This window comes from Monodelphis domestica, chromosome 1, assembly GCF_027887165.1.
Source record: "Monodelphis domestica isolate mMonDom1 chromosome 1, mMonDom1.pri, whole genome shotgun sequence".
NCBI classification, from domain to species: Eukaryota; Metazoa; Chordata; class Mammalia; order Didelphimorphia; family Didelphidae; genus Monodelphis; species Monodelphis domestica.
Window position 1 is genome coordinate 192203514 of NC_077227.1, and position 24006 is coordinate 192227519.

Genomic DNA, 24006 nt, shown 5'->3' on the forward strand with positions numbered 1-24006 from the left:
TAGGTAGCTTAGCTTCACTAAACCATAAGAAATTAATGTTTTTCTATTTGTGTGAAAAGTATTTTGTAATTGTGTTCATATAATTCCAGTGTTTGTTGTGGTGAGTAGATTCCCAGGTACTTCATATTGTCTTGGGTTATTTTAAGTGGAATTTCTCTTTTTATCTCTTGTTGCTGAACTTTGTTGGTAACATAGAAAAGGTTATAATTTAGGTGGGTCTATTTTGTGCCCTGTAACTTTTGCTAGTTATTATTACAACTGTTTTTTAGTTGCTTCTCTAGGATTCTCTAACTATACCATCATATCATTTGCAAAAAGTGATTAATTTCCTCATTCCCTACTTTAATTCCTTCAATTTCTTTTTCTTTTCTTATTGCTAAAGTTAGTATTTCTAGTACAATATTAAGTGATAGTGGGGATAATGGGCATCCTTGTTTCACCCCTAATCTTTTTAGGAAGGCTTCTGACTTATCCCCATTTTAGATGATATTTGCTTATATTTTTAGGAAGATACTACTTAACCTTTTTAGCAATGGTCCACTTCTCCTAAGTTTTCTAGTGTTTTAAATAAGAATGGGTATTATATTTTGTCAAAGACTTTTTCTGCATCTATTGAGGTAATTGTGTAATTTCTATTAGTTTATTTATACGATCAACTATGTTGATGGTTTTGCTAATATTAAACCAGCAAAGCATTCCTAGTATAAATGCCATCTGATCACAGTGAATGATCCTTGTATATATTGCTATAGTCTCCTTGTTAGTTTTTTTTTAAATGTTTGCATCTATATTCATTAATGAAATTGACCTATAATTTCCTTCCTCTGTTTTTGATATTCCTTCCTTAGGTAACAGTACCATATATGTGTCATAAAAAGAATTAGGTAGATTTCCTTCTTTGCCTGTTTTATATATACTAACACACACTATATTTTATATAGTATTAAGATTAATTGTTCTTTAAATGTTTGATAGAATTCAATTGTGAATGCATCTGGCCCTGAGGATTTGTTCTTAGGGAGTTAATTGATAAGCTTGTTCGTCTTTCTTTTTTCTGGGAAGGAATTATTTTAATATTCTATTTCCTTTTTTTTGTTAATCTGGGAAATTTATATATATATATATTATAAATAAATATTTTTGTAAATATTCATCCATTTCACTTAGATTGTCAGATTTATTGGCATAAAATTGAGCAAGTTGTTTAACAATGATCATTTTAATTTCCTCTTCATTAGTTATGAATTCACCTTTTTCATATTTGATTCTGGTTATTTGATTTTCTTCTTTCTTTTAAAAAAATAAAATTAACCAATGCTTTATATTTTTTCATAAAACTAAATCCTAGTCTTATTAGTTCAAGGATTCTTTTACTTTTACTTTTATTAATTTCTCCTCTGATTTTTAAGATTTCTAATTTAGTCTTTAATTGGGGACTTTTAATTTGTTCATTTTCTAGTTTTTTTAGTTGCATGCCAAGTTCATTGATCTTTTTCTTTATTTTATTGATGTAAGCTTTTAGTAATATAAAATGTCCCCTAAGTATTGCTTTGCCTATATCTCATAAATTTTGATATGTTGTCACCTCATTGTTCATATCCTTTATTAAATTACTGATTGTTTCTACAATTTGTTCTGACCCACTTTTTTAGCATTAGATTATTTTATTTCCAATTCCTTATTGATTATAATTTTTATTGTGCTATGAACTAAAAAGGATGTATTTATTACTTCTGCTTTTCTGCATTTGATCACAAAGTTTTTATGTCCTAAGACATGATCAGTTTTTGTGTAGGTGCCATATACTGTTGAAAAGAGGGGACATTCCTTTCTATTATCATTCAATTTTCTCCAGAGATCTATTACTTCTAACTTCTAAAATTTCATTCACTTCCTTCACTTCTTTCTTGTTTAATTTATGGTTCAATTTATCTAGATCTGAGGGGGGGGGGAAGTTAATGTCACTCACTAGTATAGTCTTATTGTCTTTTTCCTCCTGAAGCTCATTTAATTTCCCCTTTAAAAATATGGAGACTGTACCATTTGGTGCACATATGTTTATTCTTGATATTACTTCATTGTCTGTGGTACCTTTTAGCAAGATGTAATTTCCTTTCTTTTCTCTTTGAATTAGATCTATTTTTACTTTGGGTTTGTCTGAGATCATCATTGCTACTCCTGCTTTTTTTTTTTACTTCAATTGGTGCACAATAAATTCTGCTTTAGTCTCTTACCTTTATGTGTGTCTCCCTGCCTCAAATGTATTTCTTGTAAAAAAAAACATAGATTTCTGGTTTTTAATTCACTCTTGTTAGAAGTGAGTTTATCCCATTCATATTCACAATTGTGATTACCAACTGAGTATTCCCCTCCATCTTATTTTTCCTTTTTGTTCCTGCTTATTCTTTCTCTTTTCATTCTGTCCCTCCTCACAAGTGTTTTGCTTTTTAAATCACTACTCTCCCCTTCTCCTTCCCCTTCCCATTTTTACATCCCTCCTTTCTCTCATACTTCTCAAATGAATATAATTGTTATTCCCTTTATAAGCCAATTATAATGACAGTAAGTTTAAGCATTGCCCATTACCACCTTTATCTTCCCCTTCCCATTTTCATGCCTCTTTAAGTGAGATGATGTATCCCATTCCTCTTCTCCCTTCCTTTTTTTTCCCCAGGGCAATCCTCTTTTTTCACTCCTTGATTTTTTTTTCTGGCGTATCATCCTAATCATTTTATTCACACACCTTCTGTCTATGTCTGTTCCTCACTGCTCTAATACTGATAAGTTATTTTAAGAATTATTAAATATCTTTCCACATAAGAATATAAACAGTTTGACCTTACTGAATCCCTTAAAATTTCTCTTTCTTATGTTTTCTTTTTATCTTTCTTTTGAAACTTATATTTGTACATCAAATTTTCTGTTTAGGTCCAGTCTTTTCTTCAGGGATTCTTAGAAATCTTCCATTTGATTAAATGGCCACTTCCCCCACCAAAAGAATATACTTAGTTTTGCTGGATATGAGATTCTGGATTTTAACATCTCAATCTTTCTGATCCTTTAATGTGGAGGCTACTAAGTCCTATTTAATCATGACTGTAACTCCATAGTATTTAAATTATTTCTTTCTGACAGTTTGCAGTATTTTCTCTTTGACTTGGGGTGGAGGGAGCTCTTGAATTTAGCTATAATATTCCTGGGAGTTGTCATTTGGAAATTTATTTCAGGAAGTGATCTGTGGATTTTTTTCAATTTTGATTTTAATATCTTCTTCAAGAATATCAGGATAATCTTCTTTGATAATTTTTTATAATTGGATATCTAGGCTTTTTTTTATCATGGTTTTCAGGTTTTCAGAGACAATTCTTAAATTGTTTCTATTGGTTCTGCTTTCAGTTTAGTTGTTTCCTCATTGAGATGTTTCATATATTCTTGTTTTTTCATACTTTTTTTAAAAAATCTTACTTTCCATCTTAAAATTAATACTGTGTATTGTTTCTAAGGCAGAAGGGTGCTAAGGGCTAGGCAGTGGGAGTTAAGTGACTTGCCCAGGGTCACACAGCTAGTTAATGTCTGAGGCCATATTTGAACCTAGGACCTCCTGTCTCTAGGCCTAGCTCTCAATCCACTGAGCAATCCAGCTGCCCCATTTTTTTTCATTCTTTTTGTTTTATTGTTTCTTGATGTCTCACAGTTATTAACTCTTAGTTGCCCAATTCTAAATTTTAAGAAATGATTTTCTACCATGAATTTCTTTTGAACTTTTTCCTATTTGACCAATTTTGCTTTGTAAGCTATTTTCTTCTTGCATTGCTTTCATTTCTCTTTCCCATTTTCCCTCTGCCTCGCTTGCTTTTTGAAATCATTTTTGAGCTCTTCCAGAGTCTGAGACCAATTAATTTTTTTCTTTGAAATTTAGCATGTAGCTGCTTTGCTTTTCCTATCCCCTTCTGAGTGTGTGCCTTTCTTTTATTTTACTCCATAAAATTTTTCTATGACCAAGTGGGTTTTTTTTATTAGTGTTTACTCATTTTTTCTAGTTTCTTTTTTTTAACTTTTATTTTTATCTTAAAGGTCTTCTCTATCAGTTTCTGAGCTCAGCGTCTAACCTCAGGCTTAGGCAGGGGCTTTTGCCTCACTCTGGGCTTGATAGGGTCAAGCACTCTGTGGTCTGCCTTACCCTGAGGCTTATAACCTTAACCTTGAGCTTGGGTAGGAGATAAGGCTGTTGGCTCTGGCCTTACACAGGTGAGATGCTGTGGACTACCTTGGGCTGGGGCTCTGACCTCACTCTGGCTTACACAGACCAGGTTACCACATGGATTGCCATATTCTAGGATTCAGGACCTCACTGCAAGCTTGGGTGAGGGCTTTAGGACTCCCTTTGGGCTAATACCCATTAGACTCCTTGCTGACTGCCTTACACTAGGGCTTGTGATCTAGATTTGTGCTTGGACAGGCACTTAGATTCTCCTTCTGAGCCTGGCCCGGTCAGGCAAACTGCAGAATGCCCTGTGCTAGGGTTTGGGGCCTCATTGCAGACTTGGAACTTTAAAGGGGGCATTTTGGGTTGCATTACTATTGGCTTAAGCAAGGTTTTAGGGTTTCCACATTGTCTTGGGCAGAGATTTAGGACATGGAACTGTAGATGGGTGGAGGTGGGAGGCCTGCTGTAGTTTGTGCTTATATTCCTTGGTGGGTCTCGCTATGAGCTACTCTCTTCTTTTACCCCAGTGAACCAGACCCTCTCTGCCTATCTTTTGAATTTTTTTTTTTCAGTAAAGTTGCTTCACTCCATCCCCTTGCTTGTTTTGTCACTCTAGTATTCATTTTGAAGCATTATTTGAAGGTTAGTTGGGGAGAATTCAAGTGGTTCGAGCTTTCTCTGCTTCTACACTGCCATTTTGGCTCCACTCTTGTCTCTTACTCCTTTCTTAAGGATATCAGTACCTGGGCTCACAATCTTCGTCTCTATTTCAACACCTGCTCTTATTCTAGGGAACTTCAGTGCATATTTTTATGTCCTCTCAAACACTGCATCCTTCTACTTTCTCAATCTCTTCAACTCTCATGACTTAGTTCTCCATTCCACCTTAGCTACATATAGGGATGGTCATACTCTTGATCTTTCCATCAGTCATGATTATTTCCCTTCAAGAAGCAAAAGCTAAAATCCTATATTATATCATAAACTTATATTACTCCATTTATCTTTACACTTCAAGCCTCCTAAAAATATTTTTTGTCCTTACTAAGTCTTCTGTCCTTCATTATTAAGCCTCTATTTTAACTTCCATTGTTTCCCTTCTTAATCACAGCTCTATAGTTAACTAGTTCAACTCTGCATTGTCCTTTGCTATTAAATCCCTTTTTTAAGTTCATGTGCTTTTGAATAAACTTGGAGGAAATCATAAAGGAGAGCTGACTGGGTCCACTACACATTCATATTAGTCCAATCTCAACTAGGTATTCAATATATGCTAACAAGATAATTTTTTTACTCATTTATAATTGACTATCCTCTTTTCCACAGAGGCTGTTCTAAAACTTTTCTTTTTTCCTTAAGCTTAGCAAGCTATTTCCTCCCCACTGTTTCTCAGCTGAGAACTTTATTTCATTTTTTAGTGAGAAAATAGCGCTCTTGTCATAAACTCCCTCTTCTCCCCATTTCTCTACACCTCAAAATCCTTTAATATCTCATTCTCTCTTTTATTGACTGAACAGTTAATCATTTAAGACCAATCCCTCTAATATACACATGATCCTGTCCCTCCTATATTATTAAACAACCCCCTTTAATATTTAGTCCCTTTTCCAGACACACTCAATAAATTCTAGTGGTTCTCTATGAACGCCAGTATCAAATATAAAATAATTGACTTAGTTTTAAAGATCCCTTTACAACCTGTAGCCCTTCCTACCTTTCTAGTCTTATACCTTCCAGGTACTCTGAAATCTAGTGACATTGGTCTCCTTGCTGTTCCTTGAACAAGTAGCACTCCCTCATGCCTAGAATGTTCTTCCCCCCCAGCCCATCTCCATTTCTTGACTTTCAGAACTTAAAAGTCTCAGCTAAAATTCTATCTTTTATAGGAAGCATTTCCTAATTCTCGCTTAAAGATCTCCCTCTTTTGATTATTTCATATTTGTTCTGTATATATCTTGTTTGTACATAATTATTTGCATGTTGTCTTCTCCATCAGTTTCTGAGCTCCTTGAAACAAGGACTATCTTTTACCTTTCTTTGTATCCCCAGTACATACCATAGTGTCTGGCATTCAGCAGCTGCTAAATAAATGTTTATTGACTTCTGATAGTTATATTTTTCTCTGACAAGGCAATTATTTACTTTATTAGGAAAATATGTCTGAAATAGTATCTAAAGATAAAATGTGAAGTGTGTCCTGGACTACATTTCCTTCAAATAAACATTTACTTCCCTTTGGGTCATTGCTTGGACCCTATGCTGCTCCCCACCCCCACTCCCCCACCTTCCTTACACCAAATTAGTGATTTTTTTCCTCTAGGGTAATAAGAGCACTTTCCTGATTATTCTCCAAACTAGGTGCAAACTGTAAAGATTAAAATTTAGGGGAGACTGAGGCATCTGAGGCAGAAATTAGTTTCTCTCTGTAAGGAGTATTATATTTTTAGAGGTTTATTGAAGATTAAGGATTAAAGAAAATACAGGATAAGAAAAACGTGCCTAGGCCAGAGAGGCCTAGACAAGACCTCACCTACATTATGGAAAGAGCCACGTCTGCCCCAAAACGGAAGTCCAAAAGAGACCCCAAAGCTCTTGCAATCAGGTTAAATATCTTCTTGATCTCGGCCCACGTGAGAATTCAAACATTCTGGGGAAGTGGAGCAAGGACTTCTGGGGATTGAAGTCCAGAGTTCGAGTCTATTTTTTACATTCCCCATTTGATCATTTGAAAAAAATATTTTTTTTCCCCAAAGGATCATGAAAACATAATCAATTTAAAGATTACAATAACTTGAAGATAAGAGAAAAAAAAAGAATAAAACCAATAATTGCTGAACGCATTGACAAAAAGCCAGTTAGGGGGAAGTCCCCTTTGGCATAAAAGTATACATACAAATAAATGTTCAATCAACTACACCCAAAGTTCAATTTTTTGTGCAGCTGGCTGGTCTGGAGGCTTCTTCATGGTATCTTCTCCAACAGTTCAGCTCTGGATTCAGAGAGGTAGCATCTTCTTTACCTAAAATTCTTCTCAAAAGGAATGTAAACTTTGCAATTTAAATAATGATATTTTTACATTCCCCCCTGTTAAGAGGGTGATTGAAAAATACAGAATCACTTAGGAATGCATGGCTGAGATATGAGGTATATGAATCAATTGGCAAGAGAAATTAAAAAAAAATCAGAATAATCCAAAAGAAAAGAAAACATTTCTAGATGAAAATATAGACTATCAAAGTCTTATGTGTAAAAATTCCAAGTAAAAGAAAAATAAATCTATAACAGGTCCTTCAATCAGGGCCCAATCAAAATGATATAAGTAATGATGCATTTACCCAGTCAGTAGCCAGGACTACAGAAAGGTACCACACTATGAGAGGCAGAAAAGAAAGGGACCAGATTATAGAAGCCAAGGTTTTGGGGATACTCATCTGTGAGTATTTTCAGAGTGAGTATGGACACAAGGAAAGCCTATGTCGTAACAACATGTTAAACACAGTAACCTCGAGTCTTCACACTAGGTTCAAGACCTTTGTATTGGCCTGGAAGTGCATCAATCCATCCTGGATTGGCTTTTCTTTGGCTCTGTGCAATGGCTCTTTTGTGTATATCTTGTCCTGGAATCAGACAGAATCATTAAGCAAAGTCCCATAATTTATTTAAATAATTAGTGGCATCATTTTTATAGTCACAAGCTTTTTTAGGGTATTGCGACACTTGACATACGTTAAGATGTAGGCCTTCCTTGTATCCACACTCTTCATGAAAATACCTACAGACAAGTACCAAAGGTTGGCTACCATCCTGGCTCCCTCCATCCCTGAGAATGAAGGTAAAATCAGACGAGGGAATGACATTTCCCTACATATAAATAAAAAATCTGGTCCTTTTTTCTCTCCTATAGTATGGCAACTTCCTGTAGCCTTGGCTGCAAATGGGTAAGTGAAATTTGCTGCATTCTGTTCTACAGACTTGTGGGATTAGAAATTACTTAACTGGACCCTAATACAGGGGCCTATGAAAAAAAATTTTTTTTATTCTTGCTTTCTAAAAATTTTTGTATACATAGATTTTTGATATTTTGATACTGATTTTGAATTCTTCTTTAATATAAATATATGTATATAAAAAGGGTCTATATTTTTCCCTTAATTTTTTCCCTTTTTCTTCTTTTGTTTTTTGTTTTTTATTTTGTTTTCATTTTTATTTTGTTTTCCTTTTGGATTAACTCACACCCCACCACATCTAAACCTTGCATCCTCAGCTGGACTCAGTGTTTTTTCAACACTTTCTTCAGGGGGGATTGTATTTCATAAAATCCAAGATTTAAATTTGGTTCAAGATAGATCTTCAGAGAAGAAGCTTGCTAACTAACTGAATCCAGAGAATGAACTATTTGCAGAAAGCTATCTAAACCTTTTCACTACAGGAAGATCCAGAATGAATCTTGGGGTGCAGTTGATTGAACATTTTTTGAATGTACACTCTTATGCCAAAGGGAACTGCCCCCTAATTGGCTTTTGTCAATGCGCCCAGCAAAACATTGGTTTGCTGTCTTTCTCTCTCCTCTATTTCCCCATATCTACAACTATTATAGTTTTCCTCTTACAGGGCAAAATTTTGTATGTACTTGCAGTTAGAAATTTTCAGGGTGCAGTGTGCTTATGTTAGTGATCAATTGGGTAGACTAGTCCCCCAATCATCATCAGGGGGGATTGTGAATTTTAAAATCTCCATCTTGCTTGGTCTAGCACCCAAAATTGTGCACACCCACACTACACGGGCATGTGCTAGTCAATGACAAATCAGAAATAACTAACTGCCCACCTGGGCTGTCCTAAGCCAAGCTTGAGCCACCATTGGCACTTGTGAGGCACAGGAAGTGAGATAGGGAACAGCCTCTGGAATTCGCTGACTTCCTGTGGACAGGGCTAGCCAGTTCGTGCTAGAAGCTTGAGCAAGGTGGAGGCCCGCAGACAGCTTCCCTTCAGATCAGTCACGTGAGTCAAGGACTGATTCTTCTCTACCTTGGCCCCTTTGGGCCTAAACTCCCTCTGGCTCCCTGACAGAGGTTGAGTAACCCCTTTCCCTTTTTTCTCCTCTCTACTTCTCTCCCTCTCCTTTTTCTTACTCCCATTGTGATTAAAACCACCATAAATTCCATTCTGACTTGAGTGTTTCATTTTAGGAATTTCATAAGTAAATTCCTTGGCAGTCACAGTTTTAATATAACAATCTTCAAAGGTGAAATTTTCACTACAAAACACAGAACACAGTAATGGATACAGACTAGCCAATCTAGTTCCCTCCCAGTTAATCTTTCTTTTCACAAGCTCAAAGTAAAAAAGGCCACAAAAGAGAACATTCCAGGAGGTTAAAGATGGGTGTGTCAAGCTTCCATATTTTTGATATACATTATCTAAACCAATTCTGCAAATGATCCTCTAATCATCTTGAAAATGTTGCCATGGCAAGAGGAAGTCTATGACCACACATGCTACATTTATTTAAAAATAATAAATGTTTGAACAAAATTGATTCTCTTGTCAAAGAGGTGGGCATCAATTGAGATGCATAGAAGAGAAAAGGAATGGTAAGTGAGAAATGGAAAAGTCAAAAAGACTTGGCATTGGATGAACTGATTTTAAAGTGCTTATGAAAATCAGAAAAAGAAGTTAGTTACTAGGTAGTAAGAACTGGGAATAGGAAAATAAAACACCAAGGCAACTAGGAATCACGGACTGATTGAGTGCCTAAGGGAATAAAAAAGGTTTTATCTTGAGCAAAAAAGGATTAAATGACTGTGATGTTTTTTCCTGATCATTCCTACATAAGGTCCTCAGTTTCAGGATGAGGCTCAAAGTACTCCACAGGACCATCCCACCCATTTGTCCATCTGTTTTAATTTATAATGCAAATATATTTCTAGGCTTGACTTGTGTATGACACCCTCTCACACTCATGATACACTGGGGTTATGAGTAACAGTACCTGAGACAGTTTCATCTGCATGTTAGCAAACACATGGAGAAACCCAACAACTGCATCCCACAATCTGCTATGAGCCAGGCTTTGTTGGTTTCCAATGCAAGGGCCCTATGGAAATAAGAATAATTATCACTTAAAAGTCAAGTTATATTCTGTCAACAATTTAAAAAATATTTTTGATACATAGTTGAGTCTGTTTTCCCAAGTCTATCATGTTATTTTCTGAACATGGAATTGTTTGTCTAGAAGAAAACACAAAGCTAATCTAATCTATTCCCTTTCTTATGTTATATTCCTACCTCTAAATTGGTTCCTTAGCCTGGAATGCCCTCATCCCTCATCCTACCCTTCTTAATTTAAAGTTCAGCTTAAGTTCTGCCCCTTTGATGAAGCCTTTACTGTCTATTTTAGTTTACAATGATCCTCCTCTTCTCTGAATTAAAAAAAAAAGCAACCCCCCCAAACCATTTATTGTTTATGATATTCATTTGGAACTTGATTATAGACCACTTTGTAATACAACTTGTCTTGTTACTGTTACTCATCTTTTCACACAGGAACATATGTCCTCTACTAGACTTGAGGACAGGGATATTATAGTATATGATTTACATCCCTCCAAAATACTACATGTCTGGTTTGTGCTCTGTAATTACTTGTGGAATGAGTGACATTGATCATATGTCTTACTCTGACATCACTTGGTCGTGATCATTAGGGATGGAAGATTCAATTTTCTTTAAGAAAATTGTCAATTTAATATAAAGTATTACCTATGTATTAAAAAAACTATTTTTAAAAACCTTAAATACCAAAAAGTACCAGATTGAAGCTTCTCTACCTTTGAATATTTTGGCTAAGGCTTCTTCAAGAAATGTCAGGCTATCTACAGATGTCATCCTTCTCTGTGAGCTAGGCACTTAAACTGAAATCTACATTATAGTTTTAATATCTTCTACATATAACTTAGGTACTTCAAAAGAATTGTCTAGAGCCCATATTTTTATAAATTCATAGGTCTTAAGAATTTTAGTTTTAATTTGATTATTCTGGTCAGCAATCTTGGGATTTAAGTGGGGAATTGTGAGAGGTATTTTTTCAGTAATGAAAACTAGAAGGCCCAGAATGAATTAATGGGTTGTTCTAAGACACACAGTGGAAGAGAAAAATGAGCTGGATTACTTAGTGTTTTATTCTGTACACCACAGTAATTTACCTATCCATCATTTATGTATGTGTCATAACTATACATAGGTGCTTATGTAGAGAATGACATATTTGTAAGTCTGGGCTCAGTAATATTTTACCTGTATGTACTCTGTAAGGGAATTAAAAATTTGTTTGGTCACAGCTAAAGCTTTGGAGAAGTTTCGTTGTCCAGATTCATCAATGATGTCCTTCCCCGAATAGTACCAATAGAAGTCACTGATTGATTCCTAAGAACAAACAAAATAAATTAACTTTTTTCAACCATTACAGCCAAACTAAGTGTTATAGCATAGTGCAAAGAATTTTTTTATCTTCCTATTTCTGTTCAGCTTTGGCACTACCTTGGAACCCCATGAAAAGGTATAAACTCTCCAGATAGCTAACATCTTCTGGACCTAAATTCCCCTCTTTACAATACAATAGCTGAGTTCTGACTTTAAGTGGCCCTTCTTAGAAACCATTTAATCATAATGAAAAATGCAAGGTTATGACTAGAAAGGATTTCTTTCTCATTTTCCCTAGGAGTTTAATTGTTTGTACTTAGTTTATAGGATTTCCCTTTGTGTTGCTATTCCTTAGTTTTTTCAATTGTGTATGATTCTTTGTGATCTCAATTGTTTTTTTTTTTGTTGTTGTTGTTGCAAAGATACTGTGGTTTGTCATTTTCTTTTTCAGCTCATTTTATAGATGGGGAACTGAGTCAGCAAACAGGGTTAAGTGACTTGACAGGATCACACAGCTAATAAATATCTAAGGCTGGATTTGAACTCAGGAAAAGTCTTCCTGACTCCAGGCTTGGCAGTCTATCCACTGTGTTACCTACTACCCAGGAGTTTCTTAGACAGGGTGAAACTTCAGAACCTTCACTAAAATTCTTTACAGTGATTTTACTCTCAAAACTCTACTCACCTATCTGTCCCCTACTAAAAATTTCTCCCCTTTACTATCTCTTAAGCCTCATCTGTTCCGTTTATTTTATGTGTTGCTTATTAAACCTAGATTAATATGAGTGAAGTAAAATGAAGAATGAAAAAGAACTTGACATTTGTATATATAATGGATAATCCAGATTTTGACTTCTTCCTAAAGTTTATGCTTAAGAAGTCTGAATCACGTGGAATATTGCCTCAGCCTCTCTAATCACTATAGCTGTAACGCTATAAACGGAACATTGCTTTTTTTTTCTTTCTTTCTTTTTTTAATGTGTTCCTAATCTCATCTCTGGTACCTTGGTGTTTCAGCTTCAGCCTCAACTTCTGGGGAAAATGGCCATAACCTCCAGAGCTCTGGCCAACAATCTCCTTGCTCACCTGAAGACGTAGGAGGTAGTCAACAGTGCTGATGATGATATTCACTGTGGTGGTGTTGCCCATTTGAGTACGAAGGAAGTTCTGAAAGTCTGAAAGAACCATCCCTGGGATATAAGTGCTGCCACACTGGTTAAATTATCTTTTCCTAGCTGGGCTAAGTGGGAATACATTATCTACATAATCTTAAAAGCACTGACTTTTTTTTTTAAGACAATGAAGATCTAATAAATTGATTTGTCCCTTGAGTGCTGTAATAAATAGTAATCAGCTGCTCCAAACTCCTACTACAAAATCATTCTCAATTTCTCACTTCCACAGTGCCCTCACCCTGAAGGCAGTTCTTTCCATTAAGGGAGGATAATTAATAATAAAGGACACAAAGAAGAGATAGTTGTTTGGATTACAGAGTTTGTGGATTCTGGAAACAGTTTCCTACTCTGATAGGTGCTGAATCAATTCCCTTTAGCTATGGGCCACTTATACTTGTTTTTCCTTTACGGTATTCCTCACTGAGGAGCACCTTCATATGAGTACTTATGTGGATAATGGGAAGTTTTACATAAATTATACTCTCTTGGGTTTGTTCCTGACCTCTGTTTTTCCATGAGGACTCAATTTACTGACTTACCACTGTTATGACCTTCACAAAGCAGCTGTAGAAATCTGAAGAGATCACAGGTAAACTCATGATTCTGCAGTACCTTTTCACCTTGAAAATACATGAGATTATCTGTGAGCACTGTTTCGCAACCAATGAAGAGGATCCTCCAATGCAAATAGTTGTAAGAAAAAATAGGGACCTACGTAAAATGCTATTTCCCAAACGTTCTGATATGAGAATAAATCCAATTAAAATGAAGCTGGGACCACAGAACAAAAAGATCTCCAGCTAATCTAAAATATTTGGTACTATTGAAGCATGTTTTGGGAAAAAATTACTAGGTGATGGCAATAAATATTTCATAGTCGATATAACCCATGTTTCATAGATGGAATATATTTACTGAGCTAATTTCCCCCTCCAACTTCTGAGACTAAATTGAATCTGGAAAGATGCATATAAAGATGATCTCTTTTAGTATTTACAACATATGGTAGCTACTCCAGCCAAAAACTCAAACTTACCACGTTCTCGAACGATGACTGGGAATGAGAAAAAACAAAAAGAATACATGATAAGAAAACCAATAGCAACATAATCAATATGGTAAAACTCTCTATAGTTAAAAACGAATTTAGGATGTCTGGCCCAGGTACACACTTTAGCAAGATTGTCTAAAGAAACATTGTCCTGAAACAGACTTGATTGATCTTTTCTTGTTAAAATAAACAAACAAATGGTAAATGGGAGAATTAATCAGAAGGGATTAAAATTTGAACCATGAAATAAGTATTTTTCATTCCCTATTACATACGTGTTCCTTCTTCTGTAACCATTCCAAGGCCTTCAGCTTTGTTCTGCCGCTCAAATGCATTCAGATCAAGAACACTTTTAAGGAAAAAAAAAGGGGGAGGAAGAAAAGAACAGTGCAGGGGGGAAAAGAATTGTTATACATCACATACCTGTCAAATGCATCCTATAATGTGATTATGTTCTCATAGACCAATAGCTAGAAGGACCCTTGGAGGTTATCTAGCTCAAGATATTCCTTTTATAGATGAGGAAATCTTGATCTGAGAAATGTGCCCAAGATCACCAGTGAAACGACGATTGAACCCACGTGCTCTGACCCTAACTTCAGCATTTTCTATTGCCTATGTTGCCCTTCACTGTGTACATTTTAACACACTAAATTGTGATGGAGAGGAACTGACTTGGGAGAAATCTCAGCTTTGTGCCCAAGGATATTATCTCGGGACACATTTGCATCAGTTCAAGCTAGTTTGCTACATGAACAGTTTTATCTAACTTTGTATGTTACCTAGCTCCTATCACAGGGCTCAGCACATGGGGTGTACTTAAAAGATAATTGCTTTAATTTCCTTTTCAAGAACAAAACTAACACAGTTCCCTGAGTTTTTATTTTAGTTTTAATTAATTTTTATTTCTGATTGATGAGGTTTTCAAAGATTAGTCTTTAAGAATTACTACAGACTAGATTTTTATGAACTATTTAGACTGTAACTGGGTTTTCTACAAGTTTCAAGTTTGTCCCTGTCCCCTTGAGAACTCACCCCAAGTAAGAACCAGGCACACCTGTTTTAGACTGAACAATAGACCTTGAAGTGTTTGGTGACCACAGTTTGGATGGGATTAGTAGAAATAGTCAAATGTTGAGTACCCTTATTTGTCTCAGTAGCTTCTCCCATTGTATTAGAGTCCTCTCTCAGGAAGCCCAGATCTTGGTTTGACCATTTCCTTTTGAATTCACTGTAGTTGACCGCTCTCTGATACCTCAGATGGTGGCTGCAGCCTCTCTGTAGCCTGCTAGCTGCCTGTCTATGCATGCTTGCTGTACCAAGTGCTCCAGAGGGTATAAAAGACCCCCAAGTTCTGACAATCTTTGGAGAATCATCTGGCTGGTGCATTCTCCCAGAGATACTGTTCCCAGAGTCCCAGAGTCCTTGGCTTTGTGTGGTTTTTAGGAGCTTGACTCTATGTGGCAGCCAAATTATCAAACACTATCCCTTTCCTGATTAAAGACAAGATTTTTGCTGACTACTTTAGTAGTTTTGTGTTATTTCCAAGTTAATCACTGAATACTGGTAGAGGCAATAAAATATTATAGGATGGGCACAATATTAGTTTGAGAAATATGGGAAACCCTAGCATTCTAAGTGGCTGTAACAGAATGATTCTCTGTTTATGTTGGTGGATTCAACATGGCATTAAGTAAGCAAAAAATACATTTTGACTGTGGTTGATTTTGCCACTAGATAGAGAAACTATATGCATTGCAGTGGAGACAGAGGCCTCCAATTCTATAAAAAAACAAATAGAGCTGGCACATACCAGATAGGGATGCAGCAGGTGGCTGAGTTGTATGATTACTTTCTCTCTGAGTTTTCCCCTCACAAGGACACATTTGCAGATGCATTTTTTTTTTACTAATATTGAACTCCTCAGCCAGGAATTCTTCAAAATGTCAACAAACAGCTTATGGAGTGAGCGATACTGCTTTGATTACATCTTGACCACCAACTGCTGAAAATGGGCTCAGCCAGAATAATTTTTTTTTACTTCCTTCTGCTGATAAGTCTTCAGGCCCAGAACTTGTTATCACTTAGCCTTACTTTGACAGTGGTATCTAGTATAGGCATATCCCACATGAGGCCAGAGAATTTCTGGCAATAATTTCAATTTTGTCTCACTTAATAATTCAAGTTCACTTGCAGATATTAAAGGTCACCTTACAAAGCATGCAGATACTTAAGAGAGATGATTTGTAGCAGAAACTACACTAACCACACCTTGTCTACAATTCATTTTCCTTTTCAATTGGGTGAATAAAATTATTGTCATGTGCTTCCTTAGTAATGCAAAAACTATCATTTATTTTTCTTTCAAGGTAGATGGTGTCAAATATTTGTTAAAAATAGCACCAGTCCATGTGGTAGCTAAGGAAAGTTAGTGGAAAACTGACTGTGCATCTTAATGAGAAGTTTAATCTAATTTTCTTACTTTTCCAATTCACTTTACATTTGACTTTCATTGGAATCTGTATATGGTGGGACTCAGTGTGTCTGTACATGCTCCCTTGAACTTTAGAGGGGAAAAAAGAGATGGAGAATAGAGGATAGGGAAATGTGGGTGAGTCTAATGAAGACATATTTGGAAATTAAACAATGTTTGAAAATTTATCAGAAATCTGTGAGAATCTGGAATCTCCTTTAATATCTTTAAAATGCTCTAATTCCGTTCCTCTTTCACAACAATCTTTTAACAAGTTACCGATTTTTGCGGCCTTTGGTTACTTGAGTAGATTAAAGAGAAATGCCATGACTATATACCACCCACATTTACCTGCAAGACTGCATAAGGCCAGAGAGGCTTTGAAAGAACCCAGCATCTTTCTTCTCCTTCAGGTAGTCCAGCATTTTCTGAATGGAAGATATATTTTAAAGAGAAAAGCAACAAACATTTTTATATCACATATTATTGAGCCTTTCTGACATTGCTGAAGAAATAACAAACTCCCAGCCACATAGGTGGTGAATATTTTACTCTGGAAGAGTATTTCTTGCATATAGCATCTTGATTACTGAGATCCTACCTTGTTCTGTAAGAGTCAAAGAAGGAACCTAGTTCCCAAAAGAACATTTGAGTACAATATCCCTTACCCAAATGTTGATGAAATAAATATTCTCTTCTTCTAATAACAAGGGAAACATAAGCATTGACTATGTGGGATGGCCAGCCCTCCAGTATTAAGCATAGGTCTTCTGATGGGACCAATAAATTCAATGATCATTGGTGACAAGAATGCATCCAAATGATTTCTATTGCTTTTGTGCCTTCTGTTGACAATAGCCTAAAAGTCTCTTATTCCTTAAGGACCTGAGGTTTTAAAATAAGAAGGTTTTTGAACTGTTACCTAGATGTGAAGCATTATTACCTGCTGCACTCCAGGGTTGCCCCCATTCAGAATAGCAATGCCTAGCTTCAGAGTCTCTACGACCATGGGTCCCATTTCACCTGTCATAATAAAGATAAAATATAGACTCATTACATCTCAATTCAAGTATAGTTAATTTGCCTTCAGGAAAGTAGTGTATAAATTTTGCCTCATAATGTGACTTATTACACAGTCAGTACCAGGTTTTAAACAGCTCCCAGTTGAAAATTTTACATGTTGTATTTATATAATTGTGTCCAGGTTTAACAAAATACTGATCCCCCCCCCCACCCCCCGTATTACCTTTACTGGCACTAATCATCTGGAGGACCATCTCTGCAGCACCGCGGTCATGCAAGCGAGCCTGCTGATAAAGAGTTTTTTGCTTCTCCATCTCCTTTTCCTGAATAAGAAATAGTACAGGAAAATATTATCAGTCAGAAAATTAATGCATGTGTGTGTGAGAGTGAGAGAGAGATAATGAGAAATGAATGAGAATAAATATAAATTCATAGGAGAAGGTGATAAAGACACACATGATAATCCCAATAACAAAACAACACTAATCCTTAGAATTAATTTCCTTATCTCTTTCTCTTGTATCAAGGCTGTTCATCTTTATTCCATTCATATTGTGGAGGCCAAATCCCATTACATGACTTTATGAATTGAAAGTTTCCTCTTACTTTGATTTCTACAAAAGGGAATTTAGCTCACAGACCTTTCTTTTTTCTTTCAATACTTCTACATGCTTGGGGGCACGGAGTGGGCTTACTCTATGGAGATTTGGTATCAAAGAGCCATTCTGCCTATATAGCTATATACTCTTTTGCATTCAGAATGACTTGGGGATGATATTCTAGTTAGTAAAAGAGCTACCAAATAATATACATAAATTATTAATTTTCATATGCTTACTCATAATTTTGATTTCTTCAAGTGAAAACTGCCTATCCTTGACTATTTGTTGATTGGGGAATGGCTTGATTTTTTTGTAAATTTGACTTAGTTCCTTATTGCCAAAGAATTTTGTTATAAAAAATTTCCCCCAATTTGTTGCTTTCTAATTTTGGTTGCATTAGTTTTGTTTGTACAAAACCTTTTTAAATTGAAATAATCAAAGTAATCCATTTTACATTATGTAATGTTCTCTTTCTCTTGCTTGGTCTTAAATTCCTTCCTTTCTCACAGATCTAACAGGTATACTATTATATGTTCACCTAATTTATTTATGATTTCACTCTTTATATTTAAGCCATTTTTCCATTTTGAATTTATCTTGGTATAGGGTGTGAGATGTTGATCTAAATTTAATTTTTTCCATACAGTTTTTTAATCTTCCCAGCAGTTTTTGTCAAATAGTGAGTTCTTGTCCCAAAAGCTGGGATCTTTGGGTTTATCGAACATTAGCTTGCTGACATCATTTACCCCTACTCTATACCACTGATCCACCCTCCCGTCTCTTAGCCAGTACCATATTGTTTTGATTACCACTGCTTTATAGTACAATTTAAGATCTGGTACTACTAGGCCCCTATCCTTCACATTTTTTTCATTATTTACCTTGATATTCTTGATCTTTTTGTTCTTCCAGATGAACTTTGTTATATTTTTTTTCTAATTATATAAAAAAAAGTTTTTTGGTAGTATGATAGGTATGGCACTGAATAAGTAGATTAATATGAGTAGGATTGCCATTTTTATTATTTTAGCTTGTCCTACCTATGAGCAATTAATGTTTTTCCAATTATTTAGATTTATATTTAATTGTGTGAAAAGTGTTTTGTGGTTGTGTTCATATATTTCTAGTGTTTGTCTTGGCAGAGAGATCCCTAAATATTTTATATTGTTTAGAGTGATTTTAAATGGAGTTTCTCTTTCTAATTCCTGCTGCTGAATATTGTTGGGAATATATAGAAATGTTGATGTGGGTTTATCTTGTACCCTGCAACTTTGCTAAAATTGTTAATTATTTCTACTAGCCTACAAAGAGTGATAATTTAGTTTCCTCGCTGCGTACTTTAAATCTCTTCTATTTCTTTTTCTTCTCTAATTGCTATCACTAGCATTTATAAATAACTAATTTTTGAAGACTAAAGGAGAATATATTTAGGGTTAGAAAATGCCTTAAAGGTCATCTTGTCCAGTGGGAAAACACTGAAAACTAGGTAAATCAAATGGTTTGCTTATGGTCTTATGAAGAGTTTCAGAGATGAGATTTGAACACAGTTCCCCATCTCCAAATCCAGGGATCTTTTGATTGTACCATGAAGAATAATAACAGGTAAGAGAGAAAAAAGAATAATGGATTAACTTGTTTAGTTCAGCTATATTCTTGTACTATTCTTTGTATGTATGTGAGAGTGAGAGAGAGAAAAAGAGAGAGAGAGAGATAGACACACATACACACAAACACACACAGAGAAAGAGAGAGAGAAGCAGACAGTATTTTGATGAATGGATTCTTTAAAGCTTCAAAAGACAGAAAAATGATCCATTAAAAAAAAAACCCAACAACTCTGTTGTCCTATACAGGGACTATTCCAAAATAGAAAAGGTAACCCAAAGCACAATAATAATTTTCTGTCCCTATTTGCTGTTGAATGTCCCTAGAGCTCAGGAATATAGGACACCTTGTAGATAGTGGTTGTATCCTAGGTAGCTATCAAAGGGTCACTTTCCTGGGTTTCTGGTATGATGGCTCAGAAAGAAAATCCCAGTATTAAAATTCTGAAGTCTTACTTCAAATGTCTTCTCCTTTTCTTCCTCTTCCTCTTCTTCACCACTCTGACAACTCTAGATTAAATTACATAGAAATTGGGTGGGGAGGAGAGAGAGAAAATAATAAAATTAAAATGTAATCTGATGAAAATACTAATTCTTCCCAGCAGAAAACCAAACTAGAAATCCTAAAAATTAAGGGAGAAATTAATAAAATCGAAAGGGATAGAACTATTGATTTAATAAATAAGACAAGAAGCTGGTACTTTGAAAAAACAAACAAAATAGACAAAGTACTGGTCAATCTAATTAAAAAAAGGAAGGAAGAAAAGCAAATTAACAGCATCAAAGATGAAAAGGGGGACAGCACCTCCGATGAAGAGGAAATTAAGGCAATCATTAGAAATTACTTTGCCCAATTATATGGCAATAAATACACCAATTTAGGTGATATGGATGAATATATACAAAAATACAAAGTGCCTAGACTAACAGAAGAGGAAATAGAATTCTTAAATAATCCCATATCAGAAAATGAAATCCAACAAGCCATCAAAGAACTTCCTAAGAAAAAATCCCCAGGGCCTGATGAATTCACAAGTGAATTTTATCAAACATTCAGAGAACAGTTAATCCCAATACTATACAAACTATTTGACATAATAAGCAAAGAGGGTATTCTACCAAACTCCTTTTATGACACAAACATGGTACTGATTCCAAAACCAGGCAGGTCAAAAACAGAGAAAGAAAACTATAGACCAATCTCCCTAATGAATATAGATGCAAAAATCTTAAATAGGATACTAGCAAAAAGACTCCAGCAAGTGATCAGAAGGGTCATCCACCATGATCAAATAGGATTTATACCAGGGATGCAGGGCTGGTTCAATATTAGGAAAACCATCCACATAATTGACCACATCAACAAACAAACCAACAAGAATCACATGATTATCTCAATAGACACAGAAAAAGCCTTTGATAAAATACAACACCCATTCCTATTAAAAACACTAGAAAGCATAGGAATAGAAGGGTCGTTCCTAAAACTAATAAACAGTATATATCTAAAACCATCAGGTAATATCATCTGCAATGGGGATAAACTAGATGCATTCCCAATAAGATCAGGAGTGAAACAAGGATGCCCATTATCACCTCTACTATTTGACATTGTACTAGATACACAAGCAGTAGCAATTAGAGAAGAAAAAGAAATCGAAGGCATCAAAATAGACAAGGAGGAGACCAAGTTATCACTCTTTGCAGATGACATGATGGTCTACTTAAAGAATCCTAGAGATTCAACCAAAAAGCTAATTGAAATAATCAACAACTTTAGCAAAGTTGCAGGATACAAAATAAACCCACATAAATCATCAGCTTTTCTATATATCTCCAACACAGCTCAGCAGCAAAAACTAGAAAGAGAAATCCCATTCAAAATCACCTTAGACAAAATAAAATACCTAGGAATCTATCTCCCGAGACAAACACAGGAATTATATGAACACAACTACAAAACACTCTCCACACAACTAAAACTAGACTTGAACAACTGGAAAAACACTAACTGCTCATGGATAGGACAAGCCAATATAATAAAAATGACCATCCTACCCAAACTTATTTATCTATTTAGTGCCATACCCATGGAACTCCCAAAATATTTCTTTACTGATTTAGAAAAAAACCATAACAAAATTCATTTGGAATAACAAAAGATCAAGGATATCCAGGGAAATAATGAAAAAAAAAACACATATGATGGGGGCCTTGCAGTCCCTGACCTCAAACTCTATTACAAAGCAGCAGTCATCAAAACAATTTGGTACTGGCTAAGAAACAGAAAGGAAGATCAGTGGAATAGACTGGGGGAAAGTGACCTCAGCAAGACAGTATATGACAAACCCAAAGATCCCAGCTTTTGGGACAAAAATCCACTATTCGATAAAAACTGCTGGGAAAATTGGAAGACAGTGTGGGAGAGATTAGGAATAGATCAACACCTCACACCCTACACCAAGATAAATTCAAAATGGGTGAGTGACTTAAACATAAAGAAGGAAACCATAAGTAAATTGGGTAAACACAGAATAGTATACATGTCAGACCTTTGGGAGGGGAAAGGCTTTAAAACCAAGCAAGACATAGAAAGAATCACAAAATGTAAAATAAATAATTTTGACTACATCAAATTAAAAAGCTTTTGTACAAACAAAACCAATGTAACTAAAATCAGAAGGCAAACAACAAATTGGGGAAAAAATCTTCATAGAAACCTCTGACAAAGGTTTAATTACTCAAATTTATAAAGAGCTAAATCAACTGTACAAAAAATCAAGCCATTCTCCAATTGATAAATGGGCAAGGGACATGGATAGGCAGTTCTCAGATAAAGAAATCAAAACTATTAACAAGCACATGAAGAAGTGTTCTAAATCTCTTATAATCAGAGAGATGCAAATCAAAACAACTCTGAGGTATCACCTCACACCTAGCAGATTGACTAACATAACAGCAAAAGAAAGTAATGAATGCTGGAGGGGATGTGGCAAAGTAGGGACATTAATTCATTGCTGGTGGAGTTGTGAACTGATCCAACCATTCTGGAGGGCAATTTGGAACTATGCCCAAAGGGCGATAAAAGAATGTCTGCCCTTTGATCCAGCCATAGCACTGCTGGGTTTGTAACCCAAAGAGATAATGGACAAAAAGACTTGTACAAGAATATTCATAGCTGCGCTCTTTGTGGTGGCCAAAAACTGGAAAACGAGGGGATGCCCATCAATTGGGGAATGGCTGAACAAACTGTGGTATATGTTGGTGATGGAATACTATTGTGCTAAAAGGAATAATAAAGTGGAGGAGTTCCATGGAGACTGTAACAACCTCCAGGAAGTGATGCAGAGCGAGAGGAGCAGAACCAGGAGAACATTGTTCACAGAGACTGACACACTGTGGTATAATCGAACGTAATGGACTTCTCCTTTAGTGGCGGTGTAATGTCCCTGAACAACTTGCAGGGATCTAGGAGAAAAAACACTATTCATAAGCAAAGGATAAACTATGGGAGTGGAAACACCGAGGAAAAGCAACTGCCTGACTACAGCAGTTGAGGGGACATGACAGAGGAGAGACTCTAAATGAAACTCTAATGCAAATATTGACAACATAGAAATGGGTTGGAATCAAGAACACATGTGACACCCAGTGGAATCACACGTCGGCTATGGGGGGTGGGGGGGAGGAAAAGAAAATGATCTTTGTCTTTAATGAATAATGCTTGGAAATGATCAAATAAAATATTATTTAAAAACCAAAAAAAAAAAAAAGAAAATACTAATTCTTTGTGCTGTTGTCTGGAAGCAAAGAACAGAAGATTATTCAAAGGAACTTCATGATCTGTAGTCTTTTTGGAGGAAGAAAACTTCTTACTAACAGAAAACTTATATTCTATATTCCATATTTTCAGATAAAATAAGGGGTCTGAAAAGAGGAGTGTCAGCTATTGTCAGAGCACTGAAATCACTGGATCAGTTGAAGAGATCATTTGACACTTTCAGGAATCCTTTTTTTCATATTCCCCCAAAACACGGTTGGTTCTTCATTTACTTTGTGTCACAGACCCAGGGGTCCCCAAACTATAGCCTGCAGGTCATATGTGGCCCCCCTGAGGCCATTTATCCGGCCCCCACTGCACTTCCCGAAGGGGCACCTCTTTCATTGGTGGTCAGTGAGAGGAGCACTGTATGTGCTCATGTACAGTACTACGTATGGTGACATAATCCTTTGCATGGTGCCTTGTTCTGAGAGTAACTGAACAAGAATGAGGTGCCACATAAAGGATTATGTGGCTACATAATGGAAGATGGCAGCACGGTGAGTGGTGATCTGGGGGAGGGGATTCTGCACTGCCCAGTATCGTGATGGCAGTAATGGGCCTGTGCAAGGTGTAACAGGCCCATCAGCGCTGCAGCCTCCGCTATCCCAGACAGCAGTATACAAATTT

The 24006-nt window shown here is 35.8% G+C and overlaps 1 protein-coding gene across 3 annotated transcripts in view; it reads right to left on the minus strand.

The window, feature by feature from the left end:
- Nucleotides 1-24006, minus strand: part of RYR3 (ryanodine receptor 3) — a 793997-nt gene that overhangs the window by 37302 nt on the left and 732689 nt on the right. For all 3 annotated transcript variants that reach the window (XM_056810219.1, XM_056810218.1, XM_056810220.1), the window contains 10 exons: nt 20013-20066; nt 17574-17673; nt 17271-17350; nt 16679-16755; nt 14130-14203; nt 13840-13857; nt 13343-13423; nt 12715-12803; nt 11503-11631; nt 10199-10303 (listed from right to left, as the gene is read on the minus strand). In XM_056810219.1, the coding sequence (XP_056666197.1) occupies nt 10199-10303; nt 11503-11631; nt 12715-12803; nt 13343-13423; nt 13840-13857; nt 14130-14203; nt 16679-16755; nt 17271-17350; nt 17574-17673; nt 20013-20066 (807 nt within the window). The remainder of the gene's footprint in view (nt 1-10198; nt 10304-11502; nt 11632-12714; nt 12804-13342; nt 13424-13839; nt 13858-14129; nt 14204-16678; nt 16756-17270; nt 17351-17573; nt 17674-20012; nt 20067-24006) is intronic.